The sequence below is a fragment of the Kwoniella mangroviensis genome (genome assembly GCF_000507465.2).
Source record: "Kwoniella mangroviensis CBS 8507 chromosome 1 map unlocalized Ctg01, whole genome shotgun sequence".
In the NCBI taxonomy this organism is placed as follows: domain Eukaryota; kingdom Fungi; phylum Basidiomycota; class Tremellomycetes; order Tremellales; family Cryptococcaceae; genus Kwoniella; species Kwoniella mangrovensis.
The window spans coordinates 1965031-1984294 of record NW_027062533.1 but is presented as its reverse complement, the minus strand read 5'-3'; the positions used below and the strand labels follow the sequence as shown (position 1 = coordinate 1984294).

Sequence of the window (19264 nt, the reverse complement as noted above, 5' to 3'; positions counted from 1 at the left end):
ACAACCAATCAACTAAGATGAATGAATCTATCTCTATCGACCGGACCTCAATTGAGTTGATTGAACCAGCTAGGCAGAAAGGTAGATAAGGATTTGAAGCTGAGACTGAATTTGATAGTGTCGACTGTCTGTTATCTCAATCACTGCATCCTGGGCTTCAGACCTGATTCACCAGCTTCAGTGGGTCGACCTTTCATATGCATGCGACTCTATCTAACTGGTCATATTCGCAATTTGGCAAAACAGCAGATGTACGGACATTGACTGATTCCGGACTTATACCAGGAGTTATATCGCGAAAAAAAGATCGGTGAACACGGAGTTATCATTTCGATTTCGGATCATTCAGCCGGACTAGCAAGAACAATACCAATCCACTGTGTACATATACAGGTCTTCTCCTCACACCTCTGCGCTAGGCTGGTATTGCTGCTGTATACATGCATACAGCATAATCAATCTTACAAGTGGTCTCAATCATAAATTGTCAACCCCCGCCTGAGTGGGACACATGCCCCTGCCACCTTGATGGACTGACTGGCGGTGATAGCCGATCGTTCAAGTGACAAATTAATCCACTCACTACCAAAGGAGGGTATGAAGTCACTGAGATTAAGATCATCCGTTGCCAAATCAGATCACGTTTGAATCCACCACAGGACACCTTTCATTGAACCAAAATCATATGTCTTCATTAGACATCCAATAGACTCATAGATCACACCCAGACCAGATAAGAATAAGGACTCAGCTTAACATGTCGGTCATCACAGGAGCAGTCAGATTCTTCTTCCCAGCAGCACCAATAGGTAGACACGCCTCGACAGACTACCCTTTATACACCAGGGATGATCCATCTTCACACCCGACAAGACAGAGGCAGAAAGAAGATAACGATCATGGTAGAGTGAAAGTTGGTCTCAAGAGTGTAGTAGCGAGTTATGCACCAGATTGGATCTTGGCTTTGGTTCTGTGGTATGTCAAGTCTTCTGGGCTGTAAGAGCAAGGTGATGATGATGATTTGTTGTCCACGCGTATATAGGGGCGTGTTGGCTATTCTCAACAGATCAGGTGGACATAAAAGAGAATTCTCATTGACTGATACGACTATTCAACATTCTCATGCGGTTCATGAGAGAGTACCTCCAAAGTGAGCCAACCCTCTGTCAAGTGACGTGATTCCAATGTTGATCAAATTCCCTGCCTACCTCCAGCCTACTGGCATTCGTATCAGTTGGTATACCATTACTTGTCATTGTACCTATAAGTGTTTTCATATCGAGAAATGGATGGGATGTACATAATGGTGTATTGGGTGAGTCATCACAATCATCTAATCCACGAATCCTACCTCGGACTTGACCGTCAAGCTGATACTGATGTTTTGGCTCTTTTCATAGGCCTAGTAATGTCATATACCATGACAGGTGTAGTGACTCAAGTAATTAAGATGTCAGTCGGTAGACCTCGACCAGATCTCATTGCTAGATGTCAACCTGTACCTGGATCAGTTGATCATCCTGTTTACGGTCTCAGCACGGTAGATATCTGTACAAACACGAATTTGATTGTGTTGAATGATGGATTCAAGGTGAGTACTATATAGACCTACTTGTTTTTGCCGGATATAAAGAAAGAGACCACTTTTCCTGGAACTCTAATGGATCATATTTGGTGTCAAAACATGCATACACTGGAAAATATGCTAATTATCAATTGTTTACTATCACTGTAGAGTTTCCCAAGTGGACATAGTTCTCGTGAGTACTGTGTCTCTCGAAGATATACAGATCTTCCTTCGTTGGTCGTCTGATCGATGTGCTAATGATAATTTATAGTCTCCTTCGCTGGTTTAGGCTTTTTGACCCTCTATCTCGCTGGGAAGATGCATCTTGGTGATGTGAGGGGACATCGAGTGAGTATCACATACGGTCAGATGGCAAGACTAGACATGTAAATTGATAGATGGATTTCTGCTTGTTCCCGTTCCAGACTCGAGCATGGTTCGCCCTTTCTCCTTTATTGGGCGGTACCATGGTAGCTATCAGTCGAACCGAGGATAATCGACGTGAGTAGGACCGACCGGCTCATCGCTACTGGTCGGCATCAGGCTGACGTGATTTTTGGGTTCTTCAGACCACTGGCAAGATGTTTTAGTCGGTTCATTACTCGGTTTAGCTATTGCATGGGTATCTTACAGGACTTATTATCGTAAGTTTAGGCCATCACATCTGCTTCCAATGAGGTTGGCAGAACTGATTGTTGATGGACATCGATAAATCAGCTCGAATGTCACACAAACAATGTCATCTCCCTCTAGCACCTCGATGTGATCCTGATAATGAGCTGCACGATGATCTGGATGATGTGGAGGAAGGCAGGAACGGTAGTCGGGAAGGTGTCAGGTTGATGGAAGGGGATGAACATGAGGCTGCGAGGCGGAGCGAGGAGGAAGTAGCCTGGAGGAGATAACTATGGTGTTCATGAATAGAATATGAATGAGAGTGAAGATAAACTCGCATACGTTAGGCAAATACTGAGAAGTGTAGATAATAGGTTGAGTTTAGTGGGACATATGATCAGAGACATAAAGCCCGGAAGAAGGGATATAACGGGTTCATCTCATCTATATAGTAATTTATCACCTCAATGAATACTTAGCGAGTCGAATATGCACTGAGGCGGTAGCACCGCTGGAGCACAGGAGTGTTTCCTGTCTTGCATGCATCGGTGTCTGTCACTCATCTTGCTCTTATTTATATATCATGGGTTAGTATGAGTGTAGAGAACGGGATCAAACGTTGGACATAACAAGTGGAGGATGTTGTTGATGTTCTCGCGAAGCATCTCATCCCCATCCACTTGACTTGTACATTCTCATTAGCACATCACAGCAGTAGATATGGTTCAGTCATCCAGATAGGGCTACGAGATCATCAAATCCAATGACCTCACACCGAACGCAACCTCTTTTACATTCACATTCACAATAGGATATAGAAACCAGGACACCTCATCGATATCATCAAGTTGCACTTGACAAGATGGAATACGACTCTTCATCTTATCCTCCAGCTGGCCCATCCACCTATAACACCAACAACAACAGTACGCCTTTCTCAGGTGAAGCTTATTCCGAGTCAACTACCACATATCCGACAGATTATTCATCTGCTTTACCTCCTATAGGCGAATCAATCACTTATAACCCTCACCCACATCTACCTGAATCTAATGGGCTGGTCCAGCAATCCCAGTCCTCCGGTAGCGGTAGCGGTACCGGTCGCGGTAGAGGTAGAGGTAGGGGCAGGGGCAGGGGCTCTAGAGGGAGGGGAACCAGAGGCTCTAGAGGTGGAGGTGGTAGAGGTGGAATGAGAAGTAGTACGAGAATATCAGAAAGGATCGCTGTTGAAGGTAACAACCACCAGAAGAATAAAGTACCGATCCAATCGTTGAAATTGTCATTCAAGAAGACGATAGGCGGTGGGAACGAAAATGCCAATGGAAGGTATAATAGTTTCCTAGGAGAATATGATAGAGAGCTGGATGAGGATCCTGACGAACCGATAAATTTCGAAGAACATTTCGTTTTGAGGGTACCTAGGGAGATTGCAGATGGACCTAATGGGTTGAAAGAGTTGGTTAAAGGGAAAGGGAAAGAGAAAGGGTTGGAAGGTGTCGAATTTAAATTTCTAGGTGAGTCGAGTGAGCAATGTAAGAGAGAACTATAATGGAGGTTAGAGGTTATGATGGTGATGTGAGATGAGATGACATGGTCATAAGCGGAGAGAGAGCGTAATCAATATAATGTACGGAAGGGAAGGAGGTAACATCACGCCCATGATCTGACTTGTACTGATATCTTTCTTACGCCTTATAGACTCCCGAAGAGCCTCATTCAAATTTAACAACCTCCTGTACTCCGCTAAACTCGTCGATCTACCTAATATTATCGAATCTCAAAAAACATTTGATAATCGACACTTATTCAAGGTGGCGGATATCTCGCAGATGATGGTGGTAGATTCGTCTGAACCGATCCAGGACGAATCTACCATTACGTCAAACCCCTTGAAGATAGATGAGTATATATGGCCTCACGGATTGACACCGCCGATGCGGTACGTGAGGAAAAGACGATTTAGGAAAAGATTAAGTAGGAGAGCTATAGAGGTAGTTGAAGAACAGGTTGAAGAGCTTTTGAAGAAGGATCAAGAAGCTGAAGAGACTGGTTATGGTGAGTTTAACCCTTCGATGTGCTGTCAATATGATATTCAGTACAATCTCTTTTGTTTTTCTGCCTGATTCATGTATGATGTTGCATGCGAATCAAACGCTAACAGTTCATCGTTTGCTATTAGACCTGATTGATGCCCATCCCGATCCCGAAGTTGCAGATCAATATTATATAGACTATGATCCGAATGCCCCGCCTGCATGGTATCCTGGCGAATCTGGCTCGGAATTTGGATTTGGAGGGTACGATGATCCGGGCTCGGTGGCTCCTTCGCAGATGGAAGATTGGGAGGGTGATTATGGGACGGATATGGGTGATGAAGGGGATGAGGTGGGTGGAGGGGACGAAGATGGAGAAGAAGGTGAGGAAGGTGATGAAGATGGGACTTTGGATCAGTACGTCATCTTCATCTTTACTTCACGCTGACAGTTGATTGAGGATCATGCTGATGTGAGATGCGTTGATAGGGAACTCGCTGCTGCACTTATGGAAGAGATGGAAGGTGTAAGTGTTCCCTTTTCTTTCTCTCCCCTCTTCTTTTGGTGTGATTTGGCAAGATGATGACTGATTTGTGAATTTGCTATTCTGGATCTGAACAGTCGGAAGGCTCAGATCACTCCGAAGACGAAGATCCAATATCGGGTTCAGACGATGATGATGAGGAAGGAGATGGTGACAAGTCAGAGGAAGATGACGAGACGATCGAAAAGCGTGCAAAGATCAAACAGTTCACAAATGAGATTAAAGCTTTGGAAGCTGCTATTGAGAAGAAGAGAGCTGGTTTCGTCGGAGGTAATCCTATTATGATGGTGAGTATACTCATGTAGACGTGTCACTCTAATTCTTGAGGAATGAAATACTTATAATTCTTTCGACGTCAATGTAGAAACGTTTCGAAGAGACCATATCAGGGTTACAAGCGGACGTTCAAGCTAAGATTGCTTCCAGGCAGTTACTACAAGATGAACTTGGAAAGAATGATGAAGCGCCTAACTTACCTTCCGATAGAGACAGAGGAGTAGAGGACCGAGTGGGTACACCGAGAGAAGGCGATGGCGATATTGATGCCGAGGGTGAAGAGGATGATGGTGAAGGTGAAGGAGAAGGAGAAGGAAGTACACCTGCAACAGGTAGAAAAAGAGATGGATCATCTGTTCCTTATTCTGATGAAGATGATTTATTCGGTGACGACGATGAAGAAGATGACCAAGAGGATCAAGACCAAGACCAGGACCAAGATGACAATGATGAAGATGGAGAGCGTGAAGGCGATGATGAAGAGAATCAAGCGGACGGTGAGGGAGGAGAAGATGGAGATGAATTAGAAGATGAGATGTCAAAATTACTGGCAGCGGAGTTAGATACATTGGACCAAAATGCCATTGATCAAGTTCCTGGAACACCCGAAGCACAAGCGATGGAATTAGATATGGAGAGAGAGATGGATAATGCTCTGGCGACTGCAGCGCTGGACAGTTTCGCCAACGATAACAATGATGATGGTCATGGTCAAGGAGAGAATGATAATGATTTCTCACAACAATTCAATTTTGATTTCGGTATGGGAATGGGTATGAATAATCAGAATAATGCTGGGTTCGTTGAAGGTGGTGTAGGTAGGAGGAGATTGGTACAGGGTCAAGGAGAGGAGGATGGAAGTAGTGATAGTAGTTCGGATGATAGTGATTGAGTGGTATCTTTGGAGCGCTCCAAAGAAGTTTGCATTATGTTTGTATTTGTATTTCAGGTCTTGGGTGAAGATCATTATTGGAGAGTAGGTGCTATACAATGCAGAACACAATTGAATAAGAGTAAGACCATTCAATATACATGTTATATCAGACAATCTACGATTTACAATCTTTTACATGATATACAACCTCCTTGTCTGTTGTCAAATACTCCATTACTTGCAATTTCATACACTTCTTTCCATTTTGGAATACATCTACTGGACCCTCCCACCCCATGGGACGAGTCTCCTATAAATATCATCCAGACCATCTTCGATCCTTTTCGTCGTACCTTCCAAGGTGCCTATCCTTCTTACTTCCACCACAAGCTCTTTCGATCCTCTTTTACCTGATGCTACAGGATTAGAGTGGAGATACAGTTGAGCCCAGGTAGGAGTGAGTGTCACGCTGAGGTGAGATTGAGGCAGAGGGAACCCCCTCTGGGGTATCATAGGGGAGTTGGAAGATGGGAAGGGGACTATAAAGTGGGAAGGGAGAGTTAAGAGGAGATCTTCAATACGTGCCGATGGCTACGTGATACGAATCATACGAAGTAAGCTTGGCTGAATGCTATTATTTTCGGGATTGAAATTGAGATTGAAAGATGATTTCGTTCAAAGGAGGAAATGGGTAGCAGCATGAATGCACCACATGAGATTAATAGGAATTCAGTCCATTTGATCAGTCATACTTACTTGTAATCTCTTGAAAATCTCCTCAACAGCTTCCCCCTCTTCGCTCAAACTACTTTCCACCAACCTCAATTCCTGACCCACTTTGACAGCTATATACCTATCGAATACTGACGTCTCCCTACCTATCCCTTGATATACCGATTGACCCTTTACACAATCTTCATTCGAGTTGGGTTCGTCGAGATGGGACGATTCATAGGGGAATGGATCAGATGAGTAGTCAGGTCGGATGTGGGATAGGTAATTTTCTAAATACATTGCTCGAAGGATTGAAGTTGATACTATATCGTATGTCAGCTACTGTAAGACCTCCGTATGACAGTACGACTACGTGAGATATCCTTGCTTGTAGTTTGTACGATGTACATTGCACTTCATCGTACACTGCGTAAACTTACCCAGCCAGAACACCCTATTTACACCTCTCAAACCCCTAAACAAAGCCCATATCCTCCTTACCCTCTCTTCCTCTGGATCAGACCAGAACTTGCTCGGCGTAGCTCTCAGATCCAACGTGAAGCTTAGTATCTTGTGGATCACATGGATAGGTAATGAGGATATCCCCTTGATCCTTTGAGCTTGACGTGGGTGAGGGTAGGTGGTCCGGTGGAGTTCGTATGGTGGTGGTGGAGCTGATATGGAGGAGGCGTTATACATTGTGAGGTATAGATGTCAGATGGACAGTATCAAGCGAGATGAAGATGTAAATTATTGAGGTGGATGAGTGATATAGATATGGTTTATACATGGTCGCCACCTGATTGCGATTACATATCATCATAGATTACCGAAATGGATGATGAGGTATGACGTTCTTGGCAATCAATCTCGTGTTGCATGCACCATCGTATACTACAATACAACACATAAATAGGAATATCGTGCATGAACAATGACCAATGACCAATGTATCGCATACAGATGAAGCATGCATTGATGATGTTGTACAATCACATGTCATGAAGCGATGTCTACCATCCACCTACACCTAATCCCGAACCCCATCCATTATCTTCCCCTTCCCCTCCATCCTTCTTCTCCCCATCCTCTGTATCTCGCCCAGTAACATTCTTACTCTTCCCAAATACCTCTCTCAGATCAACACCTTTACCTCTACCACCATCTTCACCGTCCTTCTTCAACTTCGCTTTCATCTTTTTCTTCTTCTTCGAATCTAACTGTACTGCCTCACCTTTCGCGTTGATCTCTATCAAACCTACTACCGCGTCACGCTGTTTATTCGATTTCTCCTTATTCTTATTCTTCTCATCATTGTCCTTATCAGTGTTGATTTGATTTTGAGTTTGGGGAATTCTAGAAGAATCCGTTATATCTTTGACTTTGACCTTTTCTTGAGCTGGAGCAGGTGAAGGTATTCGAGTACGTTTCTGTTTCTTATTCCTAACTTCTTCTCCTTCTGTTCGTTCGACAGGCGCTTGATCATTATGTTTCCTCTTCTTCGACCCTTTCTTATCCTTATCTCGCTTCTCCGATGGTTTATCTTTTGTATTCTTCTTATCGACAATCTCACCTTCACCTTCAGCTTCAATGGCATCATTCGACTCTTCTTCATCCTGTTTACCACTTCCCCATTTCCTCATTTCACCACTCATAATCGTAACATTCGATCCAGAAGGTCTAACGTTCCTTTCCTTTTCCTTGTTGTGTTTTCTTTTCTTTTCTGATATTTCACCTTTCCTCTTCCTCTCTATTACCCTTTTCGCATCTATGATCTGCAAATTGGGTAACACCCCTGATTTATTCTGTAACATCTCGACATAGTTCGGATGAGTCGTCGTAAGGGGATTGGAATGTAAAGACAATGATCTGAGATGATTCCATCGATTTTTCCCCTTTGTACCACTTGAGCTTGTGCTTGGACCAAGGTTGAAAATGGTTTTGATCGATTCGAAAGATAATGAACAATTACCTAAATCCAAAACTTCCAATCCATCTCCAAATTCATCTTCTTTTTTACCTTTACCTACCTTGTCTAAATTCCCTTTACCCCAATCGACGATGTGTGAAGGGAGTTGATTCAGAAGAGGAAGATTGTTCATCTTCGCATCTCGAAGTAGAGGTAATGGACTCAGGTCAGGTAAGGAATCAGAAGTAAGTTTGGGACAATGGGAGAATGTAAGTTTCGATAGGTGATATAATGACGAAAGTGTCGTGGGGAGGGAGATAAGATTGGGCGAGTGGGATATAACTATATTCAATATGTATATACATTAGTTTATCAATTGAACAAATTCCGGAAATGCAGGTATTCTTAGCATTGATCACTCACTGAACGAATTCAACTCTTTCCATCCTTTCAAAACTTCCTCGTTCAATTCCTTCCAATCATTGTTCATAGCTACCAGAGCTTTCAAACCCTTTAATCCAACAAGACTCGAAGGTAATTCACTTAATCCACATCCGTTTATGTTTAAAACTGTTGTGAAGCACAGTCCATACCATATACACATGTAAGCTACATTCACCTCATGCGAGAGAAGTTAAAATGAGCTTACCGGTCAACTTGTCCAATTCCCCTACTTGTTTCCATCCTGACTCAACCTGACATCCATTCAAACTCAACCAAGTCACTCCCTTAGCATCTTTAAGCCAGCTGACATCCTTCACCCCACTACCAGCCAGATCGATCCTCGTCACATTCGCTAATCTTTCAAGAGAGGGCGGTAAGTCGAATGGTTCCTTGGAGTAAATCAACGCTGAGGAAGTACGTATCGCCTTTGGGACGTATAAGCTGGGATCCTTCGATTGTTCTTCTCTCAAGTGTCTATCGCGCTTCTTATGGTTGGATTTCGGTAATGTAGGTTGGCCTGGAAGTTCAGCTTGAGAACCTTGAGGGCGAGGTTTGGAATTGGAAGGTCCCGCTTGTGGTCGAGGTTGTGGTTGTGCGGGAGCCTGCACTTGAGCTTGAGCTTGAGCTTTCAAAGCTCGTTTCTTACTTCTTGCTGCTCCTCTGTCCATTTTGTAGCCCGTATCTGATTTATTATAATATGATTCTGAATTCTCGTAGGTGAAAGTACGGTGAAAGACTGAAATCTTCCTCACCACCGACTTTTTGTATGTTGCCGTAGCCATGTCCATGTCACGTGATATCTTGCTTAGGAGATGGAATTATCGAAAACCCAGCGAAACAACACTTACATTCATGTCTTGTCTAGCAGATATCACTCCACTCCATAATCATCATCACAGTCAACAATAACGAGTCCTCGGCATCTACCCTAAGAAGGGAAATTTAAAGTTCCAAGGAAGGAATAGTGATTTTGAACATTATCAAGATGTACGCTTCAAGTTCGAGGATATTGGCCAATGCAAGTCTGAGGGTTTCTTCGCGGTCGATCTCCGTAAGTGAAAACTCCATTCTCTCTTCTGCATCTCTAAACATTGTGAGAGCGTAGTAATAGCAAGCTCGACAGCTGATTTACTATGTTGCTCTTCCTCATAGACTTCCTCACCATCGTTAGCAAGGAGAGAAACTTTTGTTGAACTCTTACAGGATGTACCTGGATTAGGTCGAACATGTGAGTGACCTTTGCTCAACTCAGCTATCAATATCACATCACACCACGAGAAGACGAAGCTGTATCATTCGCACCTGATCAGGTTCTCTTTCTTCATTGTTTCAACCGTACTGACCACTCTTTGATTCGATTTTAGTCGACCGCCTATTCGTCGCTCCTGGTCGAGCTCGAAATGATCTCGTCCCAACTCGAAAAGCTCGATTCGTTCCTTTCAAGGATAATTCGCAGAGACAGATCTATCGAGCTACTGTGAGTCTCAACAAGCATATAATATACTTGTGTCCCACTTTTCAGTAATCAGCATTCATCCATAACGGTATTAACATGTATCTGTTGATCGTGATTACTGACTGACTTCATCTTTTCTGGATGTGGTCGCGTATAGGAAGCAGATCGTAAATCATCTTCTACACTCCTAATCGAATCCACCACCTCCTCTTCCGGTCTCTCATCCTCCCAGGAAGAAAGTAACATCACCCCACAAGAGATATTAAATCAACTTCATTTGATACCATCCACACTCACGTTCAAAAGACGTACCATTTCACCTGATTATCCCTCTTTGCATGGTTCCCTAACCCTCTCGGATATTCAAGAACGACTCGATTCGACGTACGGTCTGAGCTCGGGGGACGTCTCGGTCAACTGGGTAGATAGACAGGATGGTTCGAGAATGAAGGAATTGGATAGTTGGAAGGCTATCGTGGGGTTGAAAAAGGGTGGGAAGGAGGGGACAGAGGTGGTAATTAGGGTTGTAAGATTGGAGGAAGGTGAGGGTGAAGAGGATTAATACGAGATGAATAGATATATCTCGACGATCATGCGATGTATAGTGATCAATTTTGAGATCATATGAGTAAATAGATACTTGACCACTATTCTGTGCAGTGTCGCAAATATCCCACATAAGGGATACAGTAAATCATGAGTTTACAGTACAATGTTGGGTCTATCAAATTACTTCAAAACAGAGGAAAAGTCATTCACATAATATCTCTTAACCGTCAATCAACCTCATGAGTGTTCGTGAATGCTCAGAAAGACAAAGATAACCTGCAGATGTGAAAACAATCATTTAAATTATATCCATAAATTTGTGAGATATACGATTGTCACAACAATATGCCTATTTTGACTCATCTGGTCAGATACAAAACTGCCAGACAAGATATTCAAGAACTTGCTATCTACAAATATACACGAACCACGCCCATCTAAAATCAACAAGTTCACCCTCTCCACCCAAGAAATATGCAAAAAATCGAAAATCAAGAGTCACATATCAATCTTCAACCATGAACCATTCCATCGTCCCTTTCCCAACCTTCTTCTGTCCATCCTCATCTTCGTCATCTTCATCGTCTTCATCATCTGAGGCACTTTTCTTCTTTTCCGCTTTCTTAGGAACGGGCGGAAGAGCTTTAGCAGGTGGTCCGATCTTTTGATGTAATGGTGCGATCCTTAGTTTTTTAGTTAGACCAGATCGTTTGGCTCCTCCGAATTTCGCTAAGACAGATGTAAGATCATTGCGAGCTATCATTGATACCACGATTGAATTGTCAGCGTTTGCTCAAATCAAGAATGCGTATAGCGGATTGTAGATGTGACGTTATGACTCACGAGCTTTCCACCTGATCCCACCTGGTGCAGAGGGTGTTCCATCTTTTGTGATCGGTCCAGGGGACGGACGATGATTGATCGACGAGGCTGAGGGGGTCGAGACGTTACTTGACGCAGCTCGTAGGGGTGGTCGAGCGGGAGAAACGGACTTTGTCGGTGGTGGAGGAGGGGGAGTAGGTGATTTAGGAGGCTGGACACACATACGAATCATATGAGTTTCTGAACTTTGTACGATCACGATGATAACATTTACACTCACGTTTTCCGGTTCTTCTCCTTTCTCTTCTTCCGCCGGATCCTCCTCCATGTTTTGATCTGTAGTTTCTACGATCTTCTCTGGCTCGGGCTCTTGCTCTGGCTCAGGTTCAGGTTCGACGACCTTTTTCTGAGCAGCTTTTCCTTTCTTAACCGGTTCCTTTTTCCCTTTCTTTGCTTTTTTACCCTTCCTACTACTTGACGGATTAAAATCTTCATCTTGATCATTCTGATCAATGATCGGTATTTCCACATCAGATTTTCTTTTCTTCCCTCTTGTCTCGATTGGGTCCGATTTTGCAGGTGGTCGTGGTGGATTATCTATTTGCACCTCCATCTCTAACGATTCTTCAATCTCGATAGGTTCTACCATCGATCCCTTTTCCGATATTAAACTTTTATCTTCATCTTTCATGGGTGATTTGTCTTTGACAGGCGACTTTGATTTGCCCTTATTGTCTTTGACCTCCTCCTCCAATCTCTTCTTCTCCTTCTCTTCCCTCCTTTTCCTCCTCCTTTCTTCCTTCTCAGCCAATTCCTTTGCTTTATTCTCCGCTACCCTACTCGATACCCTCCTTGAACTTCCATTGGTCATAGCAGAAATAGCAGACGAAGAAGGTTGGTTGATCCCTTTCATGGGGCTCTGACCACTCCCGTTCAGACTATCCAATGGATCGGGTGAATGATGTCTCCCACTCTCCTGATTGGAAGATGGACGCGTGTCGTGCGTTTTATTAGCTGAAGCTGAAGAAGGTCTTGATGTCGGTAAAATCACTTCGACTCTTGATTTCGGTGTTGGTCCCTTGGAAGGATGAATGGGTAAGAGCGTTCGGAACTCTATCGGTTCTTCCTCTTCGTCCGAATCATCAGAAAGTACGATATTCTTACGTTTTTTCGTTGGAGACATACTTCCGCCTCTGACCGGTGGACAGGATAGTACGATGAGATTCTTCTCTGGTGATGGTGTATGTCCGGAGCTCGCTGCTTTCCCATATGTCTTAATGACCGATGGACGTGGATGAGCATCAGGTGTGATTGGCGGTGGGATAGCTGATCCCTGGGTAGAAGAGAATAGAGGTCGATTGGATGAGAGTTCGGTGCTGCTCACGTGAGATGGAACGTTGGCATTGGGAGGTATAGGGGATGACCAAGCTGGACTGGCAATATTGTTATTATTAGATGATCGCTGTGGGAAAGAGGTAGGTACAGGGGGGTTACTGCTTCCGGAAGAAGTAGGATGGATGGTACCGCTGCGGTGTCCACTGTTCGTAGGAGGGTTTATAGCTTGACGTGGGGGGACGGAAGGAGAAGGAAACGATTGTATGGATGTGTTATATGCAGCTATACGAGGCATCGTCATGAGCTACACCGTACTCGTATTGAGAAAATTATCTTTGTACACTCACAGGAAGTACCCTTTCCACTGCCAGAACCAGAACTACCATGTATGCTCTCCGAATTACTAGGATTAGGAGCCTTCATCACATCCTCTGGTCTGACTATCGCTACGATAGGAGGCAATCCCCCGTATTCATAACCCATACCTACACCCGTACCTGTATGAACATCGTTTGACCCGACCCCATCAGGCGGTAGGTAAGGTCTAAGTTCCATCTCTTTCGAATCTTGTGTCTGGGTCGTGTTACCTGAGCTCAGGCTGAACCTATAAGGTGAAGGTATGTCTGTTATTCGGTTGGCCTCTTGGGTGGAGAGCGACAAGGCGATGGCAAGTTCGGCTGCTTCTCTTCGTCTGGGGTTGACATAAGGATATGAACGTCAATGATGCAATGTAGTGATACAATAGTGAGAGAGTTGAGAAAGTCGCGTGAACTGATTTTGACTTACCTGGACATGAATTCTTAGGTTGATCGATCCAAGTTTGAGCTCGGTGATGGTGATTTTTCAAAAGTGTAAAGTGAAGTGGGGGAGAAAGAGATCCAAGCGTGTGCCGATCAGCTTGTTTGCTATTTATTTATCGATGACTGAACTATCTACAGGTGGAGATGGAATAGTCGCTGGTGATGGTATTCACGATTACAATGGACGGTGATACACTGTATATACTGTCCTCTATAGATGGATAGATGTAGTCTGGTTGTTTTTGTATCTATGTTGTTGTTGTATTTTTGCCGCTGAGAATGTATGAGCATGGGATATGAGCTGTGGATGAGGTAATCTTAACCCATCTCTGTCCATGTCTCGACGCGTCAAAGGTAAAAGCGGAGGAGATCTGCCCTCACTCCGAAGCGGGAGCAGCATTTACGTAACACAGTAGCCCTTCGATCATATTGTCGAAAGCATCCTCCAGTTGATTTAGCTTGCAGTCCGTCTGCAATCAACATACTACCTTTTCTCTATTCTTTCAGAACGATAGGCAGACCACAGCAACGACCAAGATGGACGACGCAGCCAACACTGGTATATCAGAACCACTAGATTTGGTCAAACTGTCCTTGGGCGAGTGAGTATCAGTCTCGCTGATCAAACAAACAATCACCTTTCCTTCTTTCGATTTGTCCACTGATGTTCAATTACTCGTGTAGGAGGGTATTCATCAAGCTTCGAGGAGATAGGACAGTCACTGGATTACTTCATGTAGGCTATATTCCCACACGGAGAGGTGGGATGAGCTGATGAGGTATATGAGGTAATCAGGCATACGACGCACATATGAACGTGGTTTTATCGCAGGTGGAAGAGACTATACATATCGTGGATGTGACAGAGGATGGAAATCCTTTGCCACCAAGGGTAAGTTCAACTTCAATTTCAGGTGTACCTCACATGGATTGTGAACACAAAATATGTACAAGACTCATACTGATATCCAAATTGTAAATTGTAGGTTGAAAAACGTAGTTTGGAAATGTTGTTCGTAAGAGGAGATGGAGTGATATTAGTGAGTTTTCCTTTACTCCTCCCCCTCTTTTCTTCTTTCTGGGTTAGATTGGGCCTCTATACAGAAATGGGAAACAAGAAAATCATTTCGTAACCTGTTTGATTAATCTATCAGGTTTACTAATGTAGGTTCAACTTTAGATCTCACCCACTCAACTGTAAAAAACAACATTGAAATTCACCTCTTCTCATTTTCCTACAGATTATAGATTGTAATAACAATATACAAGCAAAGGCATGCAACGTATATAATGCAATGTGATCAAATACCCTCTCATCTTTTCCATCTCAATCACCTGACTGGATCCACCTCATTCTGACAATCTGTCCCATACCAATCCTTGATCATCAATCGATCAATCCGATTTGAACAGTAACACAGATGCATTAACCGATAAATGGTAAATGGTAATCCCATCAAACAACAGCAAACAATCTATGATACTTTATGCAGTAAATCGTCAAATCATCGGTATAAAAATAATCGCTACATTCAAATACTTATCATCCAAGTGTATCATAGGGGAATATGAGATTATCATCAAATGGTATAATATGCAGTAGGTATGGAGATCATCTTTCGGTTATCATCATCATTTTATCGTTTATCTACAACCAAACACGATACAAACCATCATCAGTCCCCAAATCTATCTATCATTCACAATTAAATCTGACACTCACGTATCTTACCCGTAACTCTCCCTAAAACACCTTGCCAACTACCCGTCTTTCCCATCGCGTGTTCCCCTTGTTTGGATATATGAACATGATCGTTCATCTCGCTCTTACTTGAACTTGTGATACGAGTCAAGAGTGGTTTATTCGTGTTGCCGTACGAATTTAGCTCATTACGTTTTATACTTAACCAATTTTTCTTCTCTTTCGCTTGAACAGTGTATTGAGCTTGTTCGATCTTTCCATTGATCGTATTGCCATTGCTCAACCCACTCGAGTGATCGTTAGAAGACTCTACGATTGTAGGTGATCTCGTTGGAGGTTGAGGCACTTTCGAACCATCATGCGAGAGCGAGATTTCTTCCTCAGTCGAACCTCTGTCGACTTGCTGCTGTGGGCTCTCTCCCTCAATTCCGGCACTACTATTATCCATTTTCCCGTTATTGGCCATCATCTCCTCTCGTTCATCTACCTGATTCTGCTTGTGAAGTTCATCCGGCCTGTGATGCAAATGCCCTTCCGACATATTCTCTGGACTCTCCGAGAACCCCTGTCGATCATCTAATTTCGATTCATTCCCAAGCATAGCATCAGATATTCCCAATCCGAACGTTTCCACGTGATTGCCGACTTCCGGTGTACTCGTAGCTGAAGCTGTAGGCTGAGATTGTTGAGATTTGGTGATCTCCATGACGGGACTCATTATTCCTATCGTAGGTTGAGATTGCACTTCATCCAATTTTAAATCACGTAGACCTCCTAGTTCTGGTGTCTGTGTCGATTGGCGTATTTTAACATCTACGAAAGAAGTTGAGATCGCCTCGATATCTGCAGGAAAAGATCTATTTGTATTTGAATAATCGAATGTATTCGTACTTTTCCCTTTCCTTAACAATCCAGCCGAAGCGAGACTCTTCCTCTTCGACCCTCGCTCACTGCCCGTTCTAAAGTTCAAACTCAAATTGTTATTATTCGTATTCGTAGTACTTTCATCATAACTCTTTTCCGCCCATTGTCGCAAAGATACTCTGGGACTGGGCGGTAATCCGGAGAACGACGATGTACGCGAATGAGAATGAGAATGTGATCCGGTACGACCGATGGAATTGAAATATTCCATATGAGATGAAATGGATGGTGATCTCGCTGATGGTATTAGAAGGGAGCTTCGAATAGGCGAGGAAGGAATAGATGGGTTGGGGGTGTTGGAGAAATCCCATGAGGATGCGTGAGACAAGAGGGAGGATTTGGTGGGGACACGACCTGATAAACATTGATACATACAAGCAATGTTCAGTCCAGGCAGCAAATCGGTTAGGACATGACGATGTAGTTGAAGACACGACTTACGTAGTTCCTGACGCTGCGCTAAAGGTGGTACATCGGCTGAAAAGGGAAATCGGGTCAGTAACAACTTTTTCGACTTTGTGAAAGCAGCTCACCAAGCAAAGATTGGGCCAAAAACGAATTCTTCTTCGCCCCTTTCAGCCAATGATGTTCTGACAATGTTTTCGCAATTGGTCTACATCCGCACATACATTAGCTGGTCACTCCGGTACAGATAGCATCTTAGCCTCAGGCCGAATCATTTGTAGCACTCGACTACACTCGACTGCACTCGACTTACCTTACAGCCGGATCCTTGTTCAAGCATAAATCGATAAACTCCTTCATCAATTTACTATATCCTCCGACGGATCGATCAAGAGTAGGGGAAGGATCGGTGATGATATGTGATAACGCTTTGTTGGGTTTGTATTTCCATCCAGGTACAGATCCATGTGCCAGCTCTAACCACCAAATTTCAAACCTCAGCTACTGTATGGAAATCGATCATGATCCTTGTACAACTCACCAAGCAATGTTATTCCCAGACTCCATATATCAGCTTTCTGATCATATTTCTGTCCCAATATAACCTCCGGAGCCATCCAGTTTGGCTGAAACCACCGACCGAGCTACCATCAGCCCACCTAAACTTTACTTGATATCCCGGAAAGATGACTTACCGTACCAACGAAACTCTTCCTTTTTCTCAGGTCTTCACCACCTATAAACCCATTATCCTTTTTACCAGGACCGAATCCATTTTGCAAAATTTTGGGCGTTTCGTCTTTATTGGAATCAAACTTCAATTCGTCCGCTGCTAATCTATTTTTCCTAGATCGAACAGGTGAAGGAGGTGCATTTAAATCACCGCCTACCCCAAAATCCGCTAAGAGGATGGTACCGTCTTGATCTACTAATAGATTACCTGCTTTTACGTCTCTCTACAATACCGAAATAGAAATAAATCCAATGATTAGCGACTATCCATCTGGATAAGAGCACCCAATATGTGCCAATTTTGATTCGACAAGTGTATGAAGACAATGACATACATGCAAGAACCCATTGGTATGCAAATACCCCAGACCTTCTAATACCTGCTTCGTCACGCACTTGATCTCTTCTTCATCGAGTCTACCTTTATCTTCTTCGTCATTATCATCATTATCATTATCGTCGTGATGCTTCGATTTACGATGGCCCAAGCGGAAAGAAGGGAAATGATGCGTTTTAGGCGTAGTGATCAATCTTGATCTCCAAGATAGGATTCCGGAGAGTGATCCTCCTGGTATGAATGGGGTGACAAGACATATGCGATGATGGTCAGGCGGCAGGGTGAACGTTGATAGGATCCTAGCGAAGATAATGATATCAGTTATTACCTCGTGTACAACGTGAGCCATGTCAGATAACCACGAAGACCAAGAAAAAGAGACCGGTGATCATATGATATGATCAGAGCAGGTATGATGTCAAGCACTCACCTTAGAACGTTTGGATGCCTACACAACCCTAACATCTTTATCTCCTTACTCAACAAGTCCACATCAGGATGCGATGTCGATACTTTGATCGCGCATATCCTCTCTTGAGAACGATCACTTGGCACACTTATAGATAGACTTGGTCTTCTCCTCTTGGAATTATCGTCGTCGGGTGTTGTCGTAGTAGTAGTTATAGTTGTATTGGTAGGTATAGGTTGTATCGTAGGTGGGACGGTGAAAATCGCTTCATAGACTGTCGACGAGGCTCCGAAACCTGGACCAATTCACATTCAGATCTCGAGCTTCAATGTGATAGCGATAGCAGGGCAAAAGGATGGACATGCTACATACCAATAGCTGGACCTAGTTCGTAATCTCCAAAATCCGAGGTGAACACATTCCAATATCCATCATCCTTCATTCCCCTGTGGTGATCTGTCTTTGGTTGATGATGCGCATTCATATCGCCGGCTCCTTATCGATTACGAGTATTGTCGATACTTGTCCTCGCATACATATCACATGTGAGGTACTGACCATCCTACGGACATATATCGAGCAGACTCTTTGGTGTTACAATGGCATTGATACTGAGGGTGATGACGAATATGTTATGTTATACATCTTATGTATATTGTTCTTTTGTTATTGATCTCACCGTCCAATCTTCAAGCCAATCTGGGGATGAACCACGTGGGCCTGCGCACTGCACTCAACCGGCGGTCTGTTCTCATAGAGTGAGAACGTCGGATCAAAGCTGATAACCGGGTGATCCACCGTGCCTAGGTAAGATGAT

The 19264-nt window shown here is 43.6% G+C and overlaps 8 protein-coding genes across 8 annotated transcripts; 4 read left to right on the top strand and 4 right to left on the bottom strand.

Moving 5' to 3' along the window:
* Window positions 1–757: 757 nt before the first annotated feature.
* Window positions 758–2472, top strand: I203_100730 (uncharacterized protein; the record flags this gene model as incomplete). The annotated part of the gene is made up of 9 exons (XM_019149996.1): window positions 758–975; window positions 1043–1150; window positions 1215–1315; window positions 1401–1591; window positions 1736–1760; window positions 1839–1915; window positions 1993–2068; window positions 2137–2211; window positions 2285–2472. The coding sequence occupies 9 exons, from the start codon at window positions 758–760 to the stop codon at window positions 2470–2472; spliced, it is 1059 nt and encodes a 352-aa protein (XP_019000692.1).
* Window positions 2473–3044: 572 nt separating this feature from the next.
* On the top strand, window positions 3045–5927 carry I203_100729 (uncharacterized protein; the record flags this gene model as incomplete). Its single annotated transcript, XM_065516712.1, has 6 exons — window positions 3045–3696; window positions 3881–4237; window positions 4362–4632; window positions 4705–4741; window positions 4837–5046; window positions 5124–5927. The coding sequence occupies 6 exons, from the start codon at window positions 3045–3047 to the stop codon at window positions 5925–5927; spliced, it is 2331 nt and encodes a 776-aa protein (XP_065373530.1).
* A 258-nt stretch (window positions 5928–6185) lies between these two features.
* I203_100728 (uncharacterized protein) lies at window positions 6186–7322 on the bottom strand (the record flags this gene model as incomplete). Its single annotated transcript, XM_019149998.1, has 3 exons — window positions 6186–6500; window positions 6666–6946; window positions 7064–7322. 3 exons carry the CDS (start codon window positions 7320–7322, stop codon window positions 6186–6188), a joined length of 855 nt encoding a protein of 284 aa, XP_019000694.1.
* Window positions 7323–7636: 314 nt separating this feature from the next.
* Window positions 7637–9644, bottom strand: I203_100727 (uncharacterized protein; the record flags this gene model as incomplete). The annotated part of the gene is made up of 3 exons (XM_019149999.1): window positions 7637–8874; window positions 8956–9102; window positions 9182–9644. 3 exons carry the CDS (start codon window positions 9642–9644, stop codon window positions 7637–7639), a joined length of 1848 nt encoding a protein of 615 aa, XP_019000695.1.
* A 317-nt stretch (window positions 9645–9961) lies between these two features.
* I203_100726 (uncharacterized protein) lies at window positions 9962–10994 on the top strand (the record flags this gene model as incomplete). Its single annotated transcript, XM_019150000.1, has 4 exons — window positions 9962–10027; window positions 10129–10204; window positions 10341–10453; window positions 10590–10994. 4 exons carry the CDS (start codon window positions 9962–9964, stop codon window positions 10992–10994), a joined length of 660 nt encoding a protein of 219 aa, XP_019000696.1.
* Window positions 10995–11486: 492 nt separating this feature from the next.
* Window positions 11487–13693, bottom strand: I203_100725 (uncharacterized protein; the record flags this gene model as incomplete). The annotated part of the gene is made up of 4 exons (XM_019150001.2): window positions 11487–11737; window positions 11825–12014; window positions 12084–13420; window positions 13486–13693. 4 exons carry the CDS (start codon window positions 13691–13693, stop codon window positions 11487–11489), a joined length of 1986 nt encoding a protein of 661 aa, XP_019000697.2.
* A 782-nt stretch (window positions 13694–14475) lies between these two features.
* I203_100724 (uncharacterized protein) lies at window positions 14476–15139 on the top strand (the record flags this gene model as incomplete). The annotated part of the gene is made up of 5 exons (XM_019150002.1): window positions 14476–14540; window positions 14623–14674; window positions 14735–14830; window positions 14925–14978; window positions 15119–15139. 5 exons carry the CDS (start codon window positions 14476–14478, stop codon window positions 15137–15139), a joined length of 288 nt encoding a protein of 95 aa, XP_019000698.1.
* A 505-nt stretch (window positions 15140–15644) lies between these two features.
* Window positions 15645–18931, bottom strand: I203_100723 (uncharacterized protein; the record flags this gene model as incomplete). Its single annotated transcript, XM_019150003.1, has 9 exons — window positions 15645–16918; window positions 17006–17041; window positions 17098–17177; window positions 17283–17445; window positions 17511–17595; window positions 17665–17925; window positions 18037–18337; window positions 18469–18742; window positions 18820–18931. 9 exons carry the CDS (start codon window positions 18929–18931, stop codon window positions 15645–15647), a joined length of 2586 nt encoding a protein of 861 aa, XP_019000699.1.
* Window positions 18932–19264: the final 333 nt, after the last annotated feature.